This window comes from Dromaius novaehollandiae, chromosome 22, assembly GCF_036370855.1.
Source record: "Dromaius novaehollandiae isolate bDroNov1 chromosome 22, bDroNov1.hap1, whole genome shotgun sequence".
Taxonomy (NCBI): Eukaryota; Metazoa; Chordata; class Aves; order Casuariiformes; family Dromaiidae; genus Dromaius; species Dromaius novaehollandiae.
In genome coordinates this window covers 8259743-8281889 of record NC_088119.1, presented here as the reverse complement: position 1 = coordinate 8281889, position 22147 = coordinate 8259743, and the positions used below count along the sequence as shown (strand labels likewise).

The 22147-nt window shown below is 48.6% G+C and overlaps 1 protein-coding gene across 5 annotated transcripts in view; it reads left to right on the top strand.

Moving 5' to 3' along the window:
• MAPT (microtubule associated protein tau) overlaps window positions 1-22147 on the top strand; it is a 56470-nt gene that overhangs the window by 16482 nt on the left and 17841 nt on the right. For 3 of the 5 annotated variants that reach the window (XM_064524543.1, XM_064524544.1, XM_064524545.1), the window contains exons 2-7: window positions 9841-9928; window positions 11523-11609; window positions 12630-12716; window positions 14373-14438; window positions 17706-18614; window positions 21173-21228. In XM_064524543.1, coding sequence (XP_064380613.1) covers window positions 9856-9928; window positions 11523-11609; window positions 12630-12716; window positions 14373-14438; window positions 17706-18614; window positions 21173-21228 — 1278 coding nt within the window. In that variant the 5' untranslated portion in view covers window positions 9841-9855. Of the gene's footprint in view, window positions 1-1730; window positions 1804-2819; window positions 2910-9840; window positions 9929-11522; window positions 11610-12629; window positions 12717-14372; window positions 14439-17705; window positions 18615-21172; window positions 21229-22147 lie in introns of all 5 variants that reach the window. The other 2 variants (XM_064524542.1, XM_064524546.1) reach the window with 2 other exon arrangements.

Sequence of the window (22147 nt, the reverse complement as noted above, 5' to 3'; positions counted from 1 at the left end):
GGCTTTGCTGCAACTAGCCTCACAAATGTTAGTTAAAAACGAGTTCAGCCTCATAACCCAGTTAGGGATTTCTCCAGGCAAACGGGTCTTCAGGGCCTCACCGCCTCTGCTGACATGCACATCCCTGTAGCCTTGGTTGAGATCTTTCTCCATATTCCCCTACTGAAGTGCTGATCCAGAGAGCCCTTCCCTGGAGGAGGAGGATGGCAGAAGAGGCAGCACAGGTGGGAGGGCAGAGGTTGCGCTACCTGCGAGGAGCCTGGCTTCCCCTCTGGTTTGTCCCCAGCCTGTTTTGTGACCGGGCTTTTCGCCTCATTTCTCCTTGCAGGGAGGATGGGGTAATGATGCATCTTTTGTAAACTATCTTGTGCTTCTGTCAATAGAGATTAGTGCAAGATTTAGGGTTCGTATTCCTACATTGCAAAATAGATGTTCCCTCATGCAATTTCCAGCAAGTTTCGGTTCCTGGAAGGGGCCATGTTACGGCATCCTTTTTCTTGGGCAGAGATGTCCAGATCCAACTGTTGCCCGACTCCAGCTACTCTGGCTGCTCGAGCCCGTGGGCTGGAGTTGTGTGCCTAAGTAATCCGGTCTCGTAATTGCCACCCTGCTTGGAGGCAGCTGCTGAACTGGGTTTAAGCTGATTTGGGATGGCAAATTCTGTTAGTTTAATTCTCAGCAACACTGGAGAACTTGTCGGCACGCGAGTATCCCTCGGCTTCTCTCTGGCTGCGAGCGCGCCCCGGAGACCTTTGCCAGCTGGTGACTCCCGGCAGTTAGCTTGTGCTGCTGCTGGCTCTGGAGAGGTTACATTTGTAAGCGCCACTTAGTGATGGTTCCCTGAATTCTTACATCTTTGAAACCAGCCCTCCTTTCTCCTTTTAATGCTGTTTTTACAGAATTGTGGCATCTCATCGCTTGGGGCTTCTTTGCCCTCAGTGTTATCACCCTCCTTTCTCCTCATCTTCCCCGACTTGGTGATAGGGGCAACTAAGTATACTGCCAGCGTGGGTTTGAGGGAGAGGGCTCAGGGGACTGTAGCCCCAGCCAGCCCACCCCAGCATCCCAGTGCCGTGTTTCGTCCCGGTCCCTTGGCCACGTCTGAAAACGTTCCTCTGGTGACGCTCGCCCGCTCTGGGTGGCTCTACGCGATGCTCTGCAGCAGCTCTGCCCTGCTCCTGCCAGCACCGCCTGCTCTGCTCCCTGCGGCATCGGCTGCCTCTCGCCTGCCTGAGCCCTCCCGGTTTGAGCTGCTTCGCTGTTGCAATGGCCCTTTGCAGCAGGGAGAGGCCCCGTCTCTGCCACCCACCACAGCTGCTTTCGTATTCATGCCCCTTTGGGAAACGGTGCAGAATTAGGTGGATTTTCTCCATGTTGGTAGAGATGCATGACACAAAGTCCTCAAATGTGTCATCTGTCATCTCTCCATCCATCCTCACATCATTAGCTGATGTGGGAGATCTCTACTGCCTTGTTGCTCAGGAGCCCTCAGGTCCCACGTGGGTGTTCACCGAGCCAGCGGGAGCACCCCTGCTGCGATGAGACTCCCGCGTTCCCCAAAGCTGCTCTGTGACGAACCAAAACCAGCTCAAGTCTGCACAGAAGGTCTCCTGTCACCAGGGAGAGGTGTCAAACGTCCCAGGCCTGCAAGGAGTTAGTTATACTATAACAAGGAAAAAATGTTAAAAACAATGAAGAAAAATGCATTTTTGAGACTATTTCTTTTGCAGCTCGCTCCTGTTCTACTAAGAGACTTCCATCCTTCTTTGTACCCCAAAGGAAGTTTTCCAGCCTCTTGACTAGGTAACTTGAAACTCCATATAATTTCTCTTGCTCGCTGCATATTAGGCAGTGCTTGTGATTAATGAGATGAGTGTCCATATTCCTTCATCTGTCAGCTTCTGGGAAAAACAGTACTTGGAAAAGTACACAAAGGAGATGAAAAGGAAGTTGCTTATGAATTATGAACAGCCTTTCAGGCTGATGTTATTTCATGAGGCTGTCACTTTGTTTTAATTGAGTAATTCAAATGGAATCATGCTTTTTTTAAAACCCCTGTTTGTGTTTGATCACCTTTCAGAGGTTACGCTTAGATAGCTCATGTTAGCTGAGTTTTCATTTTCAAGTAACAGGACGGGATACTTACTGTCCTTACTGCTTAAGTAATGGAGAAGTAGGACATTCCTGCAGCTGAGCTCAGGACACGGTAGCCAAGCGGCTTTACTCCACCATTGCCTGGAAATTAGCTGGATCCCTCCGTGACTGTGTGGACAGGTAGCAGTGTGCAGCTGGTAGCGAAGCCTCTCAGATGGATCCAGTGGTGACTACCAGAGTGTGCAAACCTAGCCAGTATCTCTCAAGGCATTGCACTTACCTTTTGCTGAAATGTCTCTTTTCTCTGTTTTCCTATCAGTGTGCAGCTAATAACCCACCGCACCCAGCTGCAAACAGATCCGTCTCTGTCTAGTTTATTTTGGGGCTGGGGCATATGGGAACTGAGCCATTAGTTCTCAGGCTTGTGATCGCTGGAGCTGTGCGGTTTGAATAGCTGCAGATCCAGACTCTACCTCGTTCTGTGTGATGTAGGATGACCCCACGACCGATCAGAAACGGCTGCTGTCGGTCCCATCAGGCCGTCGGTCCCTGGGGCCGCAGTCGCAGTGCTGCGTGCTGCGGGGCCCGCGGTGAGCGGGGTGCAGGTGCTGACCCGCTTTCCTGGGGGAGCGTCGTGGGAGCACTCATCTCCTGGCACCAGGAGGGCTGCGGGGACGTGTTTTCACGCTCCTTTGTGACAGCGCTAATGATGTCGTCTGGCACAGATTACGCAAGGCCGAGCACCATCGAAGCACAGCTGTGTGGTCCCGGCATCTGCTTTCTTCCCGCTCCACCACTGGCCCGTTTTCAATAGGGTACGTTGTTTTCACTGCCGGTTTTATTTACATTTCATTGCAAAGAAACCTTTTGCCAAGGGATTAAGACTTCAGGCTGCTGGACTTAGTTTGGGATCTAAATCTTCCCAGGCGGAGAGTGCTGGAGGCTTTGCGCGTGGTTTGCTGCTGTTTAGCCTGAGCGGCAGCAGCAAGAGGGATCTGCTATGTCTTTGTGCTGGGTGCGGATGTGTCCTGATTGCTATCCAAAAAGTCGTCCAGGGTGCCTGGTCCTTAGCGTGCAAGAACTGCTGCCTCAGAGCAGGCGTGGGGCTGCCTGGTGCCGTGTGGCCTTCTGCTGTGCAGCTCAGAGGGATCACCGGAGGGGAGAAACATGCCCCTTCGTGGGAGAAGTTTCTTTCCAACGCCACAAGCTGGTTTATGCCCTAAGTACCGGGCTCAAATGTGTTCTAGCTGGGAACTTCTCATGTATTTTGTTCATTTATTGGCTTCATTTACTTTCTGCATTTACTGGTTTGCATAGGCCTTCTCCTTTCTCCTTCCCTCTTTGTGAAATAGTATTTACAGCAGTTATTACAGCTCCCCTTGGAGGAAGGATGCAGCAGTTGTTTCGTTTGGACCTGTTTTCACGTGTGGGTTGTGCTGGGGGGGTTTGCCATGAATTGAGCAGTTGTATTTACTCAAAACAGTGCCACCCCAGCTGTGCTTTTATTTCTGCTGTCAGCCCAGACCAAGCCATTGCATTCATGCCTTCAAGCCTCATAAGCTGTTTAGAAAATAAAGTTGCAGAATGGGCAGTGGAAGTGGAGCAGCAGCGCTTTCGTTTCTGACTCACTTCAGGGCACTGATGCAGGACAGTGTCAGGGCTGTGGCTCTGCTGTCTTGAGCCACGATCGTTACGTCTTGCACATTGAGCGAGGTCAGGCTGGCCGTGGGCTGGCACAGAAACCTTTGTGGCAGTGCGCAGTTTTGCAGGCGGTGTGGGAACCATCACACGAAGCTGGTAGGCTTTGCTGTCGGGTCTCTGCAACCCCCTGTGAAAGCAGTGATGTTGCTTTTAGTATCCTTGCCAAATTCCACATGGAAAACTTATTTTTTCCTCTTTAAATCTCTTCTGGACTGTGAACTGACTCTTAACAGCTTTTGCTTCCTGTCCTAAACTTCAGCGATGTTGATGGCTGTTAAAGGATTGTTTCATTTCACTTAAGGCTTTTTCTTGCTGGAGATGTGGTCCCATAGGCTTTGGGCTCTTTGGGATGTAAATTGCTTCTGTAGCTGTTTTGGCTTTTAGCCCCTCACAGTTTGTACAAAACATGCCTGCAGGGATCGTTCTGGGGCCAGGTTCAGCCATGAAATGCTATTCACACACTACCGGAGAGTTGCTCCTGGTTACCGCAGCATTGAGCTTAATTTGCTGTGTCACGGAGCAGAGCTGCGCCTCGGAGGTGCCCGGTGGCCTGAACGCCGCGAGCCGTGCTGTGCCCCGCTGCTGCGCCGGGGGGTCCCCCGCGGCTCTGACCTGCGCCGGTGAAGGATCCTCCAACAAGTTACAGGTTTGGAGGCCAATATTTTGTATTCCTTTACCACTTCCAAACCTTGGAGTGAAATACACTGCGTCTCAGTCTGCATCTCCTCGTAGCACTAATGTGAACAGCAAAACCATTGCCTTGAACAGCAACACTACTGCATTTGATGGCAGGAGACTGCAGAGCTCTGACCAGTTAAACTTAACTCTCTTGGAAACTTGGGAAAATCAGATTTGTGCTGAGGGACTTAAATAGGTTGCATATGCAGAGCAAGCATCAGAGGTACAGCCGGACCGAGCGCACACTGCTGCTGCCACAGGTCAGCCTGTTTCTCGTACTCCTGGCAATAAAACCTTTGCACCCCTAGTTGCCTTCTCGAATGCCTTGTTGCACAGCTCAACTACGGCTGTTAAATACGCCTCTTCTCCCAAAAGCCAGGCTATGGGTGTGAAAAATGTAAAGTTTGAAGGAGCTGTTAATAACGGGATAGGCTGTTGCTCTTTAGATAGTGTCCCTGGTTGACGAGAATAGTTCTGCTGGAAATGGATAAGATCCTTACGAGGGTTCCTGCTTTATCGGTTGTGCAGAGGGTGCTGCCGAAGGTTATCTGCAGCTATCCTTGGCCTAATTATTCATTAGTGAACCATTGCTCTAAGGTGGGGCTGGTTTTACATTTTTTTCAAACAATTTTTCCCTTAATGTTATGTTTTTCCCCAAGAGGGATTTCCCCTTCCTCCTATTTGAAAAGAGAGAAAAAAAAAGGAGGATTATCATTATATCTTTTTTTTTCCAAAATTCTAAGTAGTTTCTCAGCTGTGCAATTTTCAGACCATCTTTAAAAAGAAAAAAACCCATCTAAAATATGCCGTTTTAAGTTCCATTTAGTCTTATGACTTTATAACCTGAGCGAAAACCCGAAGCAAAGTTGAAACGTCCCAGCTAGAAGGAGAAGTGTTTTGCATATAGGCAGCTTAGTTTTGCCTCTTGGTTTTGCATCCATCAGCATCCATCAGAGAGGCATAAAACATCCATATAGATAATACTGCTGGCGAGTATAACTGCACGATTATATGGCCTGTGTTTCAAATTCTGCTGGGAGAGCTTTGCAGTTTAGAGGTAATGGTGGCAGTGGCTCGCTTGTACTTACCCATCGAATCATTTTGTGTGCCTACCATTATTTATTTACTTCTCTGGTGCTGATGGCATCTCATCAGCGCCGTTGTAATGGGTTTGAGTCTTAGCCATGCCGGGCCGTGGAGGGCAGCGTGGTAGGAGATGTTTCCTGGGCTCCTCGCAGGGAATGCTTTGTATGCACGGGAGGGACCGTGGCTGGGAGAGGCATCTGGTGAGTGGGCATTTCTTCAGCTAAAAGCAAAGTGCTGTGGGAGCCGTGTGCTCCAAGCGGGAGCTGTGTCCCCCTCTCTGTCCCTTGGGTCACGCTAATTTGAGGAGTTTTTGTTCTTTGCCGCCGCTGACTGCCACGCGTAGTCGCTCCGGCGCAGAGCGGCTCTGCTCCGCCTGCCGCGCTGCAGACCCGGCGGGGGGACGTGCCCTGTTTTCTGCAGCGAGATGCTTCTGCTCTCCATGGCAAACCCTGCACCAGCCCCCCGAATCTCGGTGTCCGAATGGATGAGCACCCAGGGCTTTTTTTGAGCTGCAGCCAGGCTTCAGGTGCTCTCAGACCCGCACTGGGTATTTTTTTTGATGCATCTTTGTGGCTTTTGATGGTGCTTTTTTCCTCATGACAGATAAGACAGCTTTTCCTCTCTCATCCTTGAAAAATTAATGTTGAAATCCTCCTGAGCCCATTCCAGTCCTTTAACTCTGAAATGGCCAAATCTTGCCATGTGTGGAGCTCACCAGGAACGGGGGCTGTCTCTGCCTCCTTTTGAAAAACAAGGCATTAAACACCTTCTTGCATAGCGCAGAGAGACAGCAAGACCAACAGCCTCTCTGAAAAACACACAGATATTTCTTTATGCCAAAAACCCCCTGGCACTGGCAGGGCAGCGGGAAGCACGGCACTGACGTCGGCATCCTGCGACCAGACAGCCCCGTGCGCCTGCCGGCAGCTCCACCCAGCCGTGGCTGAATCGCTGCTCACCGCTGTCGTGCCAGGGCGGCACAGATGCTAACGCACCGTTCAGAGGAGAAGTGCAAGGTCTCCGGCCGCGTCGGATGCTGCCCAGGGAGCCAGCAGACGAGCCTCCGGTGGGGTACGCCAGCTCCCTAGCTGTCGAGCCGGGAGTCCTCTCTGGATGGCATCCCAGGAAATTCTTGTCCAGGGACAAGGAAAGACTAAATGTATCTTTCCAGGAAGACTGGGACAGACCGTAATTGCTCTTCTCCAAAAAGCAGGTGGGAGAAAGAGAGAAAAGGAGGCAGAATAAGGAAAGAACAAGCTTCAAATCCAGCTCAGCTTATTTGTGAGCAGTTTGCCTCTGGGTCAGCAGTACGGAGGCCAAGATGTTAGCATCCCTAGGTCTTCAGTGACCTGAGCAGGGCTGGGAGGACTGGTAGGTCCCACCGATGGCGGTGGGATAGGAATTGCTTGTCCCAGCCACATTTTCCTACCAAGAGGCAGAGCGGTGCATGGGGAAAGCTGCTGTACCCAGCCCTGTGTGTGCATTTGGGCTGGAGAGTTCACTCTTCCGCCCTTCCTTATATACACACATGAGAGCAGCATATTCACGTGTTAAATTTGAAACTCTCATGCTCATGTCCAAGTTGCTTTTGTGCCCTGTACACTAGGTTGATGTTATATTTTTGTATTTCAGGGCTAAGTGGCCCTCTAAATAGTATCGAGAGGCAGCCAAGTGAGACCAGGATATAATTAATATGATCCTTTGAGCCCTGGGAGGAGGGCTGCCATGTGCCCAAAGAATTAGGACTGTTCGTTTTAGGTGGGTAAAACCCCATGAAAATTTTTGCAAAAAGCAGGTGCTTAATTCCTTCCTGTTTCATACCTCCATTTTTATGGGAGATTTTCTTCTGCAGCAAGTTCTCAAACTTCTTTGGTACAGTTCTGTCAAATGACATTATAGCTGTCTAAGGCAGAAATTAAATTGCATAGTCATCTTCCTAACCGCTTAAAAAAAAGCTGGGTAAGAGATCTGGTTACTGGCAGTGGAGCGTCTCTTGCTTAGTTCCATACATCCCGTTAATTTATTGCCAGCAAACAAAACCACGTGAGTTTGCTGCTTTGCTGCTGGTAACCTGAAGCGTCATTGCTAGATTCAGTCACTCCTGATGGTTATGGCAAACCTGCAATCACAGTAATAGCTGGTTATTAATCGTTGCTAGTGGCTGTAATTACATCATCTATTAGGAAGTCAGCTAAAAGCGATGTCTGTCCGACCAGTGTGGAGGACGAGGAGAATCGTGGAGAATTCGCAGAAGGGGATGGTGTTTGTTGGCCAGTTCATTTCCTTTTGCAGATAGATGCACTTTGGAAATGCAGCTCGTAATTTTAGACTCTTTCTGCTTCTCAGGCCTTTGCCCAGACCTATATACTGTGCCTGGCTCTGCAACAAAGGCAATCACTGTTGGCTTTCTTAGCACTGCAGAAGCATGAAGGGTTCAGGGTTGAGAAGCCATAGTGCTGTTCTCTCAGACCCAAAACCAAGCAAGAGCTCCTTCTTTTAGAGTGCCTGGTCCAAATCCATCTCTGAAGGGTCCTGGTTGATCCCTGTATGTCTCTTTTGGATTGCTTTTAAAATGATAGGTGTATCATTGTAGCTGCGTCTCCCTGCTGGGTGCATCCGCAGGGGCGGGAGGCTTGAGCTTCGGCAGCAGCAGCATACCTTGGCACAGACCCTTCTGTTTAGAGACTGCGATTAGATTGCCAAACACAGAGTTTGGAAGGCGCAGCAGAAATAAGTCTGTGCTAAGCAGGCCGCTCCCTGTGATCGCTCGTGCCGCGGGCCGTTGCCGAACGCATTCGTGCTGCCTCAGGTCGGGCCCTGTGGGAGGTGGTCCATGGTTTGATTGGTTTGTGGGGTATTTGGTTTCGCCAGGAATTTTTGTTTGCCCTCAGAGAAAATTCTCCGCATTATGCCAAACCACAAAAACATTATTTTTTTTTTTAGTATGTGCTCAACATCATGGAAAGCAAAATGAAATAAAGATATTCTTCATGCTGTCCCTTGCAGTTACCTTCTGCTTTCCTGGCACCTTTTAAACCATTTCTGGGCAGATTGAGTATGAAGTTTTGTCTGCTCTGCATTATTTTTCCATCCTTCTCCTCTTTGGAAATTACAACCACAATCCCCCTGAGTGATGTCGGTGTTTCAGGCATCAGCAGCAGGTCTAGCTGTTCAGCTTTAACTGCGTCCTCTCGCATGCATTAGCGGAGCCTGTAAGCACATATTCAGTATCAGCTGGCATTTTCTCCTGGGCCCTTCCTCGCCGAGTGAACGGGCTAGACCGGGCTCGGGGGTGAAGGAGATGTGCTGCATCCGGACCGCGGTGCTGCTGCTCCGTCCCTGGGAGAGGCGGAGAGCAGCCGGAGGCACGCGTGCTGTCTTGAGCACTCCCCGGGGAAGGCGGCTCCGTCCCTGCCCAGGTGGCAGTCACTGCCAGGCACTTCACTGCAAAATTGAGCTTACGGCAATGCAGAACTCAAGCCCTGTGACAAAATGGTGACCCAGACAGTGTCCTGTGTGGACCAGGATGGTCCTTTCCCTTGGGAGGTTTTAAAGGCTTGTGTAATTTTGATGCTGCAGTTGGGCAGAAGTTGCCTATATCCTTATGCTGATGGATGCCGCAACTGGCACGTGCTCTTTCTTGTGCAGCAATAATTAGATCTTCCTTATGTTCAATATGGACATTTTCTCCTTTATATGTTTTCTCTGCAAAATCTGTTTTTTTCCGTTCAGCTCAGGTCCAGTGGTGAATTGGTTCTGACCTCTTGAGTTTGGACTGCGTTGGCCTCATCTCCTGTGCAGCTTGGGGCAGCTGTGTTCGAAGAGTGGCCTCTGGCTGGGGCAGCCCTTTCAGAGCCTCATCTGGCCTGTTAGCACTGCCTTCCCGCTGTCACCTCCACTCAAAGGCTGCGGACAAAACATGCTCTGGGTGAATGTGGAGGCAGCAGTGTTAGATGCTCTGGGGAGTGTTTCAGCACTGGTGTGAAACCCGATAGGTAGCAGGTATCTTGAGCTGCTTCCTTTCCTGACCACAGTGGTGTGATTCCAGGGCTCATCGGGAAAAGGGAATGATGTAGATACCTTCTTGCAGTGACTGAAAAGATGGTTGGCTGTTGCTGGTTGATTGCTTGTGAGAGGATGTTTAATGATCCTGGAAATCAGCTGATGAGCCAAATTTGTCACGTGGAGCAGTAGGTGGGAGCACACCAACTGGGCTCCAGGGCAGAGCGCATTGTGTCAGGTTTTACCTGATGGGTGTTTGTTTTTCCTCTTCCCTTTAAGTAACTTTGCTGAGAGATGGCAGACCAGCGTCAGGACGTCACTATGATGGATGATCACTCAGCCGGCCAGGAGAAGCACATCCCATCAGGTAAGCCCCTCCAGGAGGGGATGGTGTAAAGGACCTTGCCCACTGCTGGGAGGAGAATGACCCAGGTGGGGAGAGCAGGGCCAGCGGGGCAGCGTGAGGAGGTCTTGGGGCCAGCTAGAAGGAGTACGTAGGGGCGCTTGGGGAGTTAGACACTGACACTGTCCCTCCAACAAGGAGCAAACCTTTGGTGATGATGGGCAAAGATGAACGTCATCCAGACTTAGGCATGCGCTAGCTCAAAGCTCACCAGTTGTGGGTGTGAGAGACCAACAGCAGAGCGTCTGCACTCATATCTGTGTGTGGAGGGTTAGCGTGGATCAGCTGGCTGAAGCCCGTGAACACATTGCCTACAAGATGCTCTGATGTTTATAGAAGTAGGAAAATGCTGCTGCCACCATCCAGGTTGGTGGAAGAGCATAGCAAAGGTGGTGTGGCACGCTTCGTTGTTTGGTGTCATTGCCTAGCAAGAGCAGAACAGCCCCTAGTATCCCACATCTTGTTGCTGCAGCTTTGCAAATTATGTTTCTGTTTACTACTCAGTTGGCTATAAAAATACAACACTATTTTCTTTGGAGACACTGCTCAAGGATGCTGTTTGCTGCCTGCTTTTCTCACTTGCATGGGGAGTTGGGGAGAACTGAGCAGAAGGTTCTGAGAGCAGGGACCATGCAAGGATCTCTTGTCCCATATTTCAGACTTGCGTTTCTCAGGAGGACTTTCCTTTTTCATCCCACCATGTTCCACAGTTGAGCTTGGAAGCCCACATAATACCATTGAACTGGGTGGGACTTGCTTCTGGTTTTGCTCCATGTGAACATCATCTTGATTTTCTTTTCTTGAGGTGCTTTGGATGCAGCTTGTGCCATATAAATGGGTTGTCTCTGCCTTGGAGAGAATCCATGGAATCCGTTCATTCAGCTCCTGTAGTCCATTTTGGTCTGATAGCCCCTCTCAGCCTGTAGCCTCAGCTTAGCACGTCACAGATTCCTAGGGATTTTGCTTATGTTAGTTTGAATCTTCTTTTCCAAGTCATTTTCTTCAGTTCTCATTGTTTCATTTGTCCAGACTCCTTGCAGAGAGACCTGTGCATCTTGTTCTACCATTCCAAAAGATGACTTCTGCAACCAAGTCCTCCCATTTTCAGGTTCATGCTACTCCAAGTGCTTTACAAAGATTTTGCTGATTTGCAGCAGTTAGAATTACACATCGTGGAAGAGCTCAGCAGCCTGCTTTGGGAGGGAGGCTAATGGCTCCTGAAATGGCAGAGAGAAGAGCAGTGACTCAGAAGTTGTACATCTTTTCTGCTTGTTTTGCTAAGATCTCCTTTCCTGCTTGTGCCATGCTTTGCTGTTTCTAGCTGTCCGATTCACTGGGCTTTTCTTTTGCTGATGGGCTTCTGCTTGCTTCTTTTGGCGATGGTACTGGTGCTTTGGTTGGCATTTTCACGCTTTGCTTGCTTATGAGTTCAGGTATTTTATACTCTCCAATTACAGTTTCTTTATTGCTGCTGTGGATCGGGGCTGTCACAGGTTCATAATACACAGTCCATGACTCACAGCCAGGCACTTGTTCTAAGTATTTGAATGTTTTCCAGGCTATCCCCTTCAGATACCAGTCGATGATGGATCGGATGAGCCTGTTTCTGAAACATCTGACGCTAAGAGCACCCCAACTACGGAAGGTGGGAGCTCTTTGACTTACTGCTTTGAAACCATGATAGATGGGGTCGTGGTGAACCTTGCGAAAGGCTCACCGTGGCGTGTTCTGGTGGGGTTTCTGAGGAGGAGCAGGTTGCCTTGTGTGTCCGAGCTCTTGGACAAGTGCTCTTTATTAGTCTGATCACAAGCAAGGTTTGCCACTCTGCAGAAGGAGACAATATGTTTTAAAGGTGGCGAGTGGGTTGCAAGGCCTTAGATTGAGAGTGCAAAGTATTTATTACAGTGCAGGAAGTTGCCTGCAGTTTGTCCTTGAAGACTTTCTGCACGGTGACTGCAGGGTCCCGTTAGCTCAGTGTGTCTGGGAGCAATACCGTGTTGCGTGCGCTACCGAGATATTCACGGCACCTCCTGGTCTCCGTGTTCCCTTTCAGTTAGCTGTAGCTTGTAACTCTTTTTTATCCTCTCTGTAATTATATACTCATTAGTACAGCATGATTCATGCTGGCATGATGAGGTGGGCAGTGTTTATATATAAAACAAAACTTTGTTTTGATGAGCATATTGGTAGGACTCAGGGCACATCTGTGCTGCTGCTGCGTGTTATCTGAATGCCATGTTTTTAGAAAGAATGTTAATTCGGAAGTGGTCTAGAGACTTGTTCATGTTTTTAATTAGTTGCACTTTTTTGCAACTGGCTGCTTTAACCCAAGTATCTGCCTGTTGGATACTTCAGGTAAAGACATTAGCTTGCAAAATTTATCTAAAGGAAGGGTGGACAGAAGTGCTGGCCAGTTCCAGCCCTGTCCCTTTGGAGTTGCATACCAGGCACTAGTGGCTGTCTTTCGCTGTGTATTTTCAGCCAGCTGCGTAAGGAGTACGCTGGAGACGGGCAGTTTGCGTGGTGGAGGGTTGTCTCCCCCCACAGGCACCGACTGAAGGGAGGGAGTCGGGTGCTTTTCTGAGTGAAACGTTCTTGAGGTGTGTCCCGGCCTCCACAGGGCTCTGCTGCTCGACGGCTATGTGAAAGCTGCGTTGTTTTTCAGATGCCACAGCACCCTTAGTGGAGGAAGGAGACCACGAGGATCAGGGTGGTGTCGAACAGCATGGGGAGATCCCGGAAGGAACCACAGGTGAGGGAGACCAAGGTGCAGTTTCATCTCTTGATGCAGACAGAGCAGAGAGCTGAGCCTATTAGTGCTTAATAATAACGCTGCAAAACCTTTTGCAGGTGTGCTTTGTTCCTGATGTGTGCTTCTCTCTTCTCCACGGCCTGCAGAAATAATTCCTAGCTGACAATTTTACTCTTGCCTTCCCCAGCCTGGGGGAAGTTTGCAGCCTTTTCTTCTCTCTTTCTCAGCTCCACATCTGACAGTCTTTCTATCTGCTATCTCTGTGGTGGCTTCTCCTCCCATCTCCAGGCTAAGCACTTACCTGCAGATCCTGGTCGTCTCTGCCACTCTGGCGGCAGCCCCGCTTTGCTGGTGAGGCGAGGCGAGGCGGTCGCCGCAGGACCTCGCTGCTTGTCTCGCTGGCGCTCTTGCTCGGCTCAGCCCATGCGGTTGTCTTTGAAGCGGCAGGTGAAAACCAGGCCACTGCAGCAGTTCTTTGGCTGCTGGCACATTTTAAAGATAATGCAGAGGAAGCGAAGTGGCTAATTCAACCTGAATGCTCTGTGGGAAATCACCGCACCCGGGCTTGGTTTTGCAGGGAGGGATGGGGGTCTTTCAGAGGTGGTGTAGAAAGGGATGGAGCTACAGCCATGCTGTGTATATACAACAGGGCAGGGGATCCAAGGAGAGCTGGGTTCATATGTGCAAAATGAGTGCGTGGCTCCTGTGCGGTAGCCTCTGGGTTTTCCTGGAAGCAATGGACAAGGTATGTGTGGGTCCCGAGAAAGGTGGTGGGTGGAAATGGGCTTCTGCCAGTGCCTGAACACTTGAGCAGACCCACAGTACGCTCCCTTGGCAGCCAAACTGTCTGTCCTGCATCCAGTCCTGTGGCTGCTGGTGGAGCCCTGGACCAAAGCACAGGGTGGCTCGCCTGTTAGCAAGGATGTGCGGTCTCTGATTCAAGATCTGACTGTACTGGGGAGCTAGGAGGAAGTTGTGTCCTGAACTCTTTGGAAAGACAGGGAAAAAAGAGAATGTCCTAGTTTGACTGTAGAATTGTGACATACAATATAATTTTGGTATCAATTAAGTTCATCTGAAAGTAGTCATATGATAAAATGAAGGAATTCTGATAGAGGCAAATCATGGCTGCTGCGAAAAAAAATGTGCTTCTCTAATCTACCAGTATTCCTGAAGTGTCGGATTCATATCAGAGGGACTCAGGTTAATGTTGTCAAATGGCCTTGGCAGAGCTCCTTATGGTAAGCTAGATAACAGACGCCAAGAAGGTACAGGTCGGGTAAGAGTTAGATATTCATGTGAGTGCTGACAGCCGCATAAACGCTAGGTGGGGGTAGAAGAGGGGATATAAATCCTCAAGTTTCCCTGCTCCTTAACAGCCTCTTTTCTGCACCTCTGCCTGAAGGAACTTGCACTGACCTGCCACCCAGGATGTGCGATTCAGTGAAACATTCCTCCAGTCTGGTACAGCACTTGCTAAATAAATCTAGCTAGATCCATCGTCGTCATGGGTCTTTCTGATATTGCTGTGCTCTCAATACAGCGGTGATGGGCAGAATCAGCAGTGAAGTAAATAAATTTTCCAGGCACATGTTTAAAATATAATTCTTGTGATTTTGGTTGTGTTTTCCCTTTCTTTCTTCAAACGGGGACCAGCTGAAGAGGCGGGCATAGGAGCCACCCCCAACCTGGAGGACCACGCTGCAGGAGATGCCGCTCGAGGTTAGTGGAACATCTGTCACTGGGATCCAGTTATTGCTGCCCACACATAGGGGTGGTTGCTAGTGGCTTGGGATTTTTCTTCTCTAATGCATCTGCTCTGTTTGAGCAGCTGTGCAGTTCTCCCTGTCCCTGACTGGGGAGGGTCACACACGCTTTGAATGTCCCAGCATACTCATTTCAGAGAATCACAGCTTTCCACACACCAACTTTCTCTCTCAGATGGCTGAAGCCCTGGTTTTGTTTGTCCAGTTGAAAAACAGGGCATCCTCCAGGCTAGAAAAGATAATAAACAGAGCAGGGAGGAACTGCTCAGCATTCAGTAGAGTCAGTTTGGGCCCTGCATTTCACACCCCAAAAAAGTGGATTGTTTGACTCTAATTGCTGTGTCTCAGTTCAACTTGAAAGGCGGTCTCAAACCTAGTCACCGATGCACTTACTTTAACATGAGAGGTGTTTTCTTCTCAATCTAAGAGCACATGACTTATAATGCCAGGCACGGTGGGCAGTGAATGTTCATAGAGCATTAATTGTGCATCTGCTCAGATGAGCCAAGGAATTATCCAGGGACCTCCTGGCTATCTGGAAAGCCTGTCTTGGCTTTGCTCAGTTTAGACTTGACTGAAAACTTCAGGATGGGTTTTTTTGAAAGCAACCAATGCTGTCTTAATTCTGTGCCCAGTGGAGCAGTTAGGTGTTCAGACTCACTTTGGTATAGCTCTCTCGCTTACACTCATACCCAAAGCACTAATTTTGTGTGCTGTTAAAAAACTCAATTAAATCCCATAAGGGATTCAATTAAATCCTGTAAGGCAGTTTTCTTTGTAGTATGTGTAACAAATTCCTCCACCTGTTTGGCAACATCTTTCTTCCTCTAGGCTGTGTTACTGCATTTACAAACATCCATGTCTTTTGAAGAAGTGAGTAGTCTTCTTTGCTTTCTCAGCTCAGGGCAGAATCCTGGTTGTTTTTGCTTTCCACACACAGATGAGCATGGTTATTCGCAGTCCGCTCCTTGCAATTAAAAAGCCTTTCCTAGCTTGTCCAGTGGTTCTTGGACTAGCAGCTCTTCTGTACTTAAAATCGTGGCATTGCTACAAAAAAGAAGTCAATATTGCTAGCAGGAGTGTGGTAAAGTTCTCCCTGCCATCTGCCTTGTTCAGGCTGGTTCTAGCTGCCGTTTCTCACCAGATTTTTAATAAGACTTTTCTCTACTGTGATGGGATCTTTCAGCAGTCAGATATGGGAATACACAGCTAGCTGGAGCTCTGATGTGACCAGTATATGACATTTCTAGGTTTGTATGTAAATTGTTACTTCTCTGAAAATGGACTTTTAAAAATTTGCTTCCTTTTAATGATGATGCGGTTGTCTGATTTGGAGGAACACACAATTACTGCTGCGTGCACACAGTCATGGATATCTTGTTACTGGCTACCCTTGTTTTTCACATTGTGGAATTTGAAAAAAAAAAAAAAGATCTTTGGTGTGAAGATGGAGCGTGTTCAAACGCCTCTGGAATTTCAGCTGGAGAAGCATCTTTTGATCTGTAATTTTGGCCATGCTGGCATTCTGCCAGCTCTTGACCCTGCACTGCACATCCACCTCAGAACAACTGGCACGTCCTGGAGTATGGAAGTTAATGAATTGATGGGCCACATCTCTGCACCGGCAGTCGTTATGGTCACGTTGTCTTTGCTTGCAGAAGAAATGAGCCAAGAAGCTCTGCTGGCTACTGCATAAACATCCTTCACATCCCTGTGGTTGGTTATAAAAAGCGTTTTTTAATTCCACATTTCAAATATTACCTGCCAATTGCTGCCTATTTCAGTTTTCTCTTAAACAACAAGTTTGGAGGTCTCTGTGTGGTAGTTTCACTTAACCGTATGTTCCCTTAAAATAGGGAGAACACTGATAAAAGACTGAGTCAGTAATGACTTTTTGTCTTGTTTTAATCTCTGTCATTTAACAAAACAACCAGTGAAATCTTAAGTAGTAAAGTGCTCTAATATAAGCCCTTTAGTTTACCAGGTTAGGGCTTAAAAAGACCCCGAAAGAATTTGAAGCTAGACAAATTCAGAGTACAAAATGCACATTCTTTCTGGGGCAGTTGGCTGTTAGGGCAATTTACCTATGTTCAGGATGAATTCTCCATTGCTCAGTGCATGTTTGCTTCAGTTGGATGAGTTTCTAAGAGAAAAGCTCCAACTCAACCAGAATATACCACTTAATGCAGCAAATGTTGGATGAAATTGTAAAGGTCTGTGTCATGCATGAGATCAGTGATAGAACATAATTGTCTTTTTTGCTCTGAAAAAAAAAAGATGTTTGTCTGTGACCTTAAGTTTGGGGTTTTAAATGTCATACTTTTTACTCTGCCCAAACAGTGGCGGCAGTGCTGGAACGCTAATTAGCCTGAGTGGGTGCACAGTCCAAAATTGTTGTGGCTGTCTGTGTGGCTACAGCCACATTTTTACTGATCCTCCTTTCCATGGAGGCTCTCTGCTCCACTGGAGCAGACAGGCTGTTGAAATAGGTAGCAGTAGGAGATGGAGACGTAGGAGTGCTCTTCCCCATGCTTGTTAGGAATAGAAATGATCTGGAGAACAAAGCAGAGATGGTTTGAACTCTGGGAGGATGTGACTGGTGTCCAGTCCACATCAACATCTCCTGGAAGGGAGAAGAGGACTGTAGGGATCTGTAACCCCGTGAAGGAGGGAGGGTACTAGGCCTGTTTTGTTCTGGCCCGTATGGCAAGGAGAGATGGTCTCTCAGCAGAATAGACAGCAAACATATTCTGAACGAATAAAAGCCGCCAGCAGCTTCATTCGGCACCTGCTTGATCTGTGACGGTTACTAACCAGCAATCTGATGGTCTGGTGTCATCATCAGCTTAGAAGCTGAGTGTTTCCGTGGCTTCTGAAAACCTCTATAGCTAAACCAGGCCATAGAGTGCAGATGTTGGCCTTTATGGCACATGGCTGGCAGACCCCGACCATCTCCGAGACGAGGCCAGGGAGGAGTCTGCTTTTCCTACCCACTGTGGCTGTTACTGTTTCTGACTCCCGTGGGGGTCAGAGCTCCTTTAAAGCCAGAGGCAAGTGCAGAAGTGATTTGTCTGTTGAATGGGGCAGTATGGGACTTGCTCTTACCCTCTAGATCGATTGTCAAAATTCTTAGTCTCTCTTTAGTGTTGTATGAACAACTTCCTATTTGACATGCCTGTGCTAATTGTTTACCGTGCTTCGTACCCTGCATCTTCAACTCCAGGGGAGCCGAGCTCTCCAAAGCTGCAGCCCGAACTTCAGGAGCATGTGGGAGATGCAATAAAAAGAGAAAGTCAGCCCTCAAAGCAGGCAGATGGGGTTCTTCAGGAGCCTCTTTTGTCACATGAAATGAAGGCTACAGCAGCTGCTCCCACCAGAATCGAGGTCACTATCCCAATACCCCCAGATATGTACCAAGACTCCAGACCGTCTGAAGACAGCGGTGAGTTGTGGGACCATCGAGGCAGAGAAGGCATTGGTGTGGATCAAGCACCAGAAACAGAGCTAAGTCGCGATGTGTGCACTGAGGGGTTGTCAGATGCAGATGTCACAGATGATTCCCATGTTAAAGATGGGACATCTCCATTATACACCGGAACTCCATTAAAAGAAGATGCCAGTGGATGGGAAAGAGATGAGGACCGTGACGTTGATGAAACTGCTCACCAGGATTTGGTTTCCTTGGTGGGACAGCGTGTTTCTCCAGGACCCGAAATGGGCTTCTGTCTAGCAACAGCCAAGGAAGCTCATGAAGAACATGCTTTTGCAGAAATCAAGTCCAAAGATGTCCTTGGAGATGTGTCAAGAGAGGCACTTGTTGAAACTGAAACACACAAAGCAGGACAGGACCAAGAGGAGAGGAGACAGCCATTGAGAGGGGAAGAAGAAACAGTTGTCACCGTATTAGAGCCCTCTGAAATCTCCCAAAGAGAAGCTGAAGCTGGGGAAGGAGAGGACTCAAGACCCTCGCTAGAAATAGCCAAACTCCCTGTTGGGTTAAAAGATGATGTGGAAGGCAAGGATGCTCCTTTGGAAGAGGCTGTGCTGGATACAGGAGAACAACGGACTCCCAAGAAGAAACCTGGTGCTCACATTGCAGAGAAAGCAGGCAGTCGTGTTCCTCTCCGAAAAGGTGTGTGCACCGTTTGCCTGTCCTGAGCTCGTGTTGCTGGTGGCTTGCTCACAGCAAGGCTGCCACCTCTCGAGTCCTGCTGCTTGGGAAATGGCCTGGACCTTTGCTGTGAACTGATCTACAAGGCGTCGCTGCTGCTGCCTCCCCTTCCTTTCCCCTTTAGTTTAACCCTGGATATCCTGGCATGTTTGCCAGACCCTCACGCTTTGGTTTTGCGTCCCTTGCATGGTGCTGGCGCGTCCCCAATCATGCTTTGTTCTCCTGTTTTTGCTTTGATTTCTTTGGGTCCGTAGGGTGGGCTCTTTAACTCACACCCTGCGTCTTCCTAGCGGAGAAGAGGACTGATGGACATTGTTCTGGCATGTTGGAGTGGGCTAGCCTAGCGCACACGGTAGCTTGTTCTAGCAAGACACGTGCCATCTGGTTTGCATGTGTCCACTGTCCTGTCTGACCGTCTGTCCTGTCCCAGCTCTTTGTATCAGCTTTCCTGAAGAGCAGGGAGGAGGAAAAAGGCAAGTGAGATGGCAGGTATAACCATGGAAAAGGCCCCACGTTGGTCCTGTTTCTTGTACTTTGCCCCTGCTGGCAGCTGTTGGAGGCAAGGTCTGCAGCTAGACCTGTGTCCATCACAGGGCACCTCTGATGCTCTTGCAGAACATTGTGCTCTGATCCCAGCTCAGGATGATGTGTGCCTGGATGGTCTAACAAGGTGGCTGAATTTGGGATGTTTTGCCGCAGCTGCCTGTGTGTTTGGAAGTGTGGCTCTTTGGCGCATCTTAACAGTGCGTGTGGCACTAGGCTGGGCATCCTCCAGCTGCTGGCACGTTGGGAGGGCAGTCAGACCCCGGAGCTGCTGCGTTCATGCAGATATGTCAGCCTTAGCTGTCCTGGGGGAAGGTTTGAGCTCGCCCCTCAAAGCATGAGGATTCCCACCAGCAGAGCAGCTCTTAGATCTTTTTCTTCTTCAAGAACTATTTTCCACTTTTACTGGAGGTTGGAGAGATGTCACTGGGGGGCCTGCTCAATGGCGAAATACAGATTTGCAGTGAATTGTGTTAATAAACTGAGGCAGGGGGAAATGCGTCAAAACCCGATGGTGTCTCTCTGCGTTGGACCTCAGCTCCGGCTGCTCAGGGTCTGGCCTGGGGGACGCTCTGCCTTTCACCCCAGTGCTGCATCTCCAAAGCTGGCTTGGCTGCTTCCATTAGCCTGGAAATCCTGCTCGCTGCCTCTCTCGTTTATGGCAGAGAGAAGCGTGCCCTTTGCTGCACGGGGCTCACGAGGAAATTGTTGATGTAGCTTTTTCCATTGGAGCTAAAGCTCATAACATATTTCTCATTGTTCACTACTCGACCAGCTAGCGGGAAGCTTCGCACACGTGCTGCGGCACATCAGCATGGCTTGCTGTCGCTGGCATCAGAGCCTGAAACCGATGGTGGGTTGGGGGTGCATTGTCCACAGTCACCAGTTTCTGATTCAATGGGAGGAATTTCTTCAATTAATTAATGGGCATTTCCTACTAACAAAGAGATACTTTGTGGCTGTTTAGCCCCAGCCTTGCTCCACTCTGCAATTTTACTGAATTTGGGAAGGGAGGTGGATCTGCCACCTCCTAGAGTGGCTGCTGGGGCAGGTCGGGGTCATCAGTGCTGGATAAATTGCGTTGTTCATGTCGTTGGAATGGGCTGACCTACCAGGGCGAATTTCCAAAACATTGAGGTGAATATCAGCAGCTTTTCCTCCCAGATTAGGGAGGAATTAGCTGATGGGCAAAGGGGGCTTTGTTATGAGTGTCCTATCGTACAAATGTTATTTCCTTCCTGTTTCTAATCTCCTCATTAGCAATACTGCAGAGTCTGTTGTGCTTATAAACTAATGGGGCAAAACAGTGCAATACTGGGAGAGTCACTGTATGCTTGGTACGAATTGAGTAGGAAGACAGCTAAAACTCTTAAGACCCTGTGGGGCCTGACCCAAATCGAAGGCACGCTGTCTGCTGGGGAGGCGGAAAGCAGTGTGTCAGGAGAGATGGGAAGTGACAGCTGCTGTGAAGGAAAGTGCTTTGCAAGCTATAACACACTGAACAACTTGAAATGATATTGTAGGCAACTTGGTGCTGGTAGGATGGGGGCATCCTTCAATTTTAGTCTTTATATATGTGGTCATTAGGACCAAATGGGTGTTTGTTTTAGAGAGGGAGGCTCATGTTTAGGCCTGAAGGGAGCTGTTCTTTGCTAAACTAAATATTTGCTACCAGAACTGGTTACAAATCTGGGCAAAATGGTCTCATACAGACCTTGTTCTGCACATCTGATGATACAGCAGGGACTAATGCACTGTTGCCTGTGCATAGGATAATCTGTTAACCCAGAAAGAAAATGCTTAAGAGGTAGAACTATTTCTACAAGAAATAAGTGACTTTGTAATATTTATTATTTTTAAGACTAGTATTTAATTTAAACAAGAGCAGGAAAGCCCATCCATCATACACATCACTGTAGCACAGGCGTTAACAACCATCTGGGATTCATTGTAACTGTGTGTGTTTTGTTCGTCAGCTCGTATTGACAGCAAAGACAAGGAAGGGGCTGAGGCTGAGGAGAAGAAGCCGAAGGTAAGCTAACGAATAAAGCCAGAGGTGACACAAACCCACTAAGTGCTGTCCGTGTTCCTGATTCCTTCTCTTGCTCTCCTGGACTACAGTCAAGCCTCTTAGGAAACCTTGCCATTATCCTCATTCTTCATTCTTTCTTTCAAGAGCGTTTTTATTTTTGTCTTCCCTCACCCCAGTTTGGATGGTGCAATCCACAGTGATTTTTTGAGGGGAAGGAGGTGAATCAAGTCTAAAACAAACTTGTGGCTCATGGGGGTGGTGCGGGTGGTTAGAGAAAACACTTTCTCAGCCCAAGACTGGAAAGCAGCGAGCTGGCTTTGCTGGAGCAAACTGGTGTGAAAGCAAACTCAGAACTGCAACGGGCTGCATAGGGAACAAGCACCGTCATAGTGAAAAGAGCAAGATATGTCATTAAAAAATTAAATGAATAGGCCTAGCAGATGCTGTATTCTGGGTGAGGAGCAGAGTTTAACAGTGGGTAAATTCCAGAAGTTTGAAAGGTACTTGTCACACCGCTATCTTGGAGGAGGTGTAGTTCAGCTGGCTGTTAGCCTGGCTACTGCCCGGGGAAGGTAATGGACAAGCTGATAGACAGTTTAGTGGGTAAAGAATTGAAGGTGAGGAATATATTTATTCCCAAACAATGTGAAATTGAGTCTTGCAAAACCCATTTCATTCTCTAAGGAAGTTTGGCAGGGTTGTATCAGGCTGGGTGTTTTATGTGATACCAAGCAACTGTCTAGATAAAAACCCACAAGCTGTTATTGATAAAGCACTCATGATGGGGTTGACAGACCTGGAAGTGGTCATCTGCATCTCCCTGAGATGCAGGTATTGATAATGCCCTACCTGGTACGGGCATGGGAACCCTACAGCAATTTTGCCAGTGGTTTGGGGGTAGATATAGCAGTTTGGATAG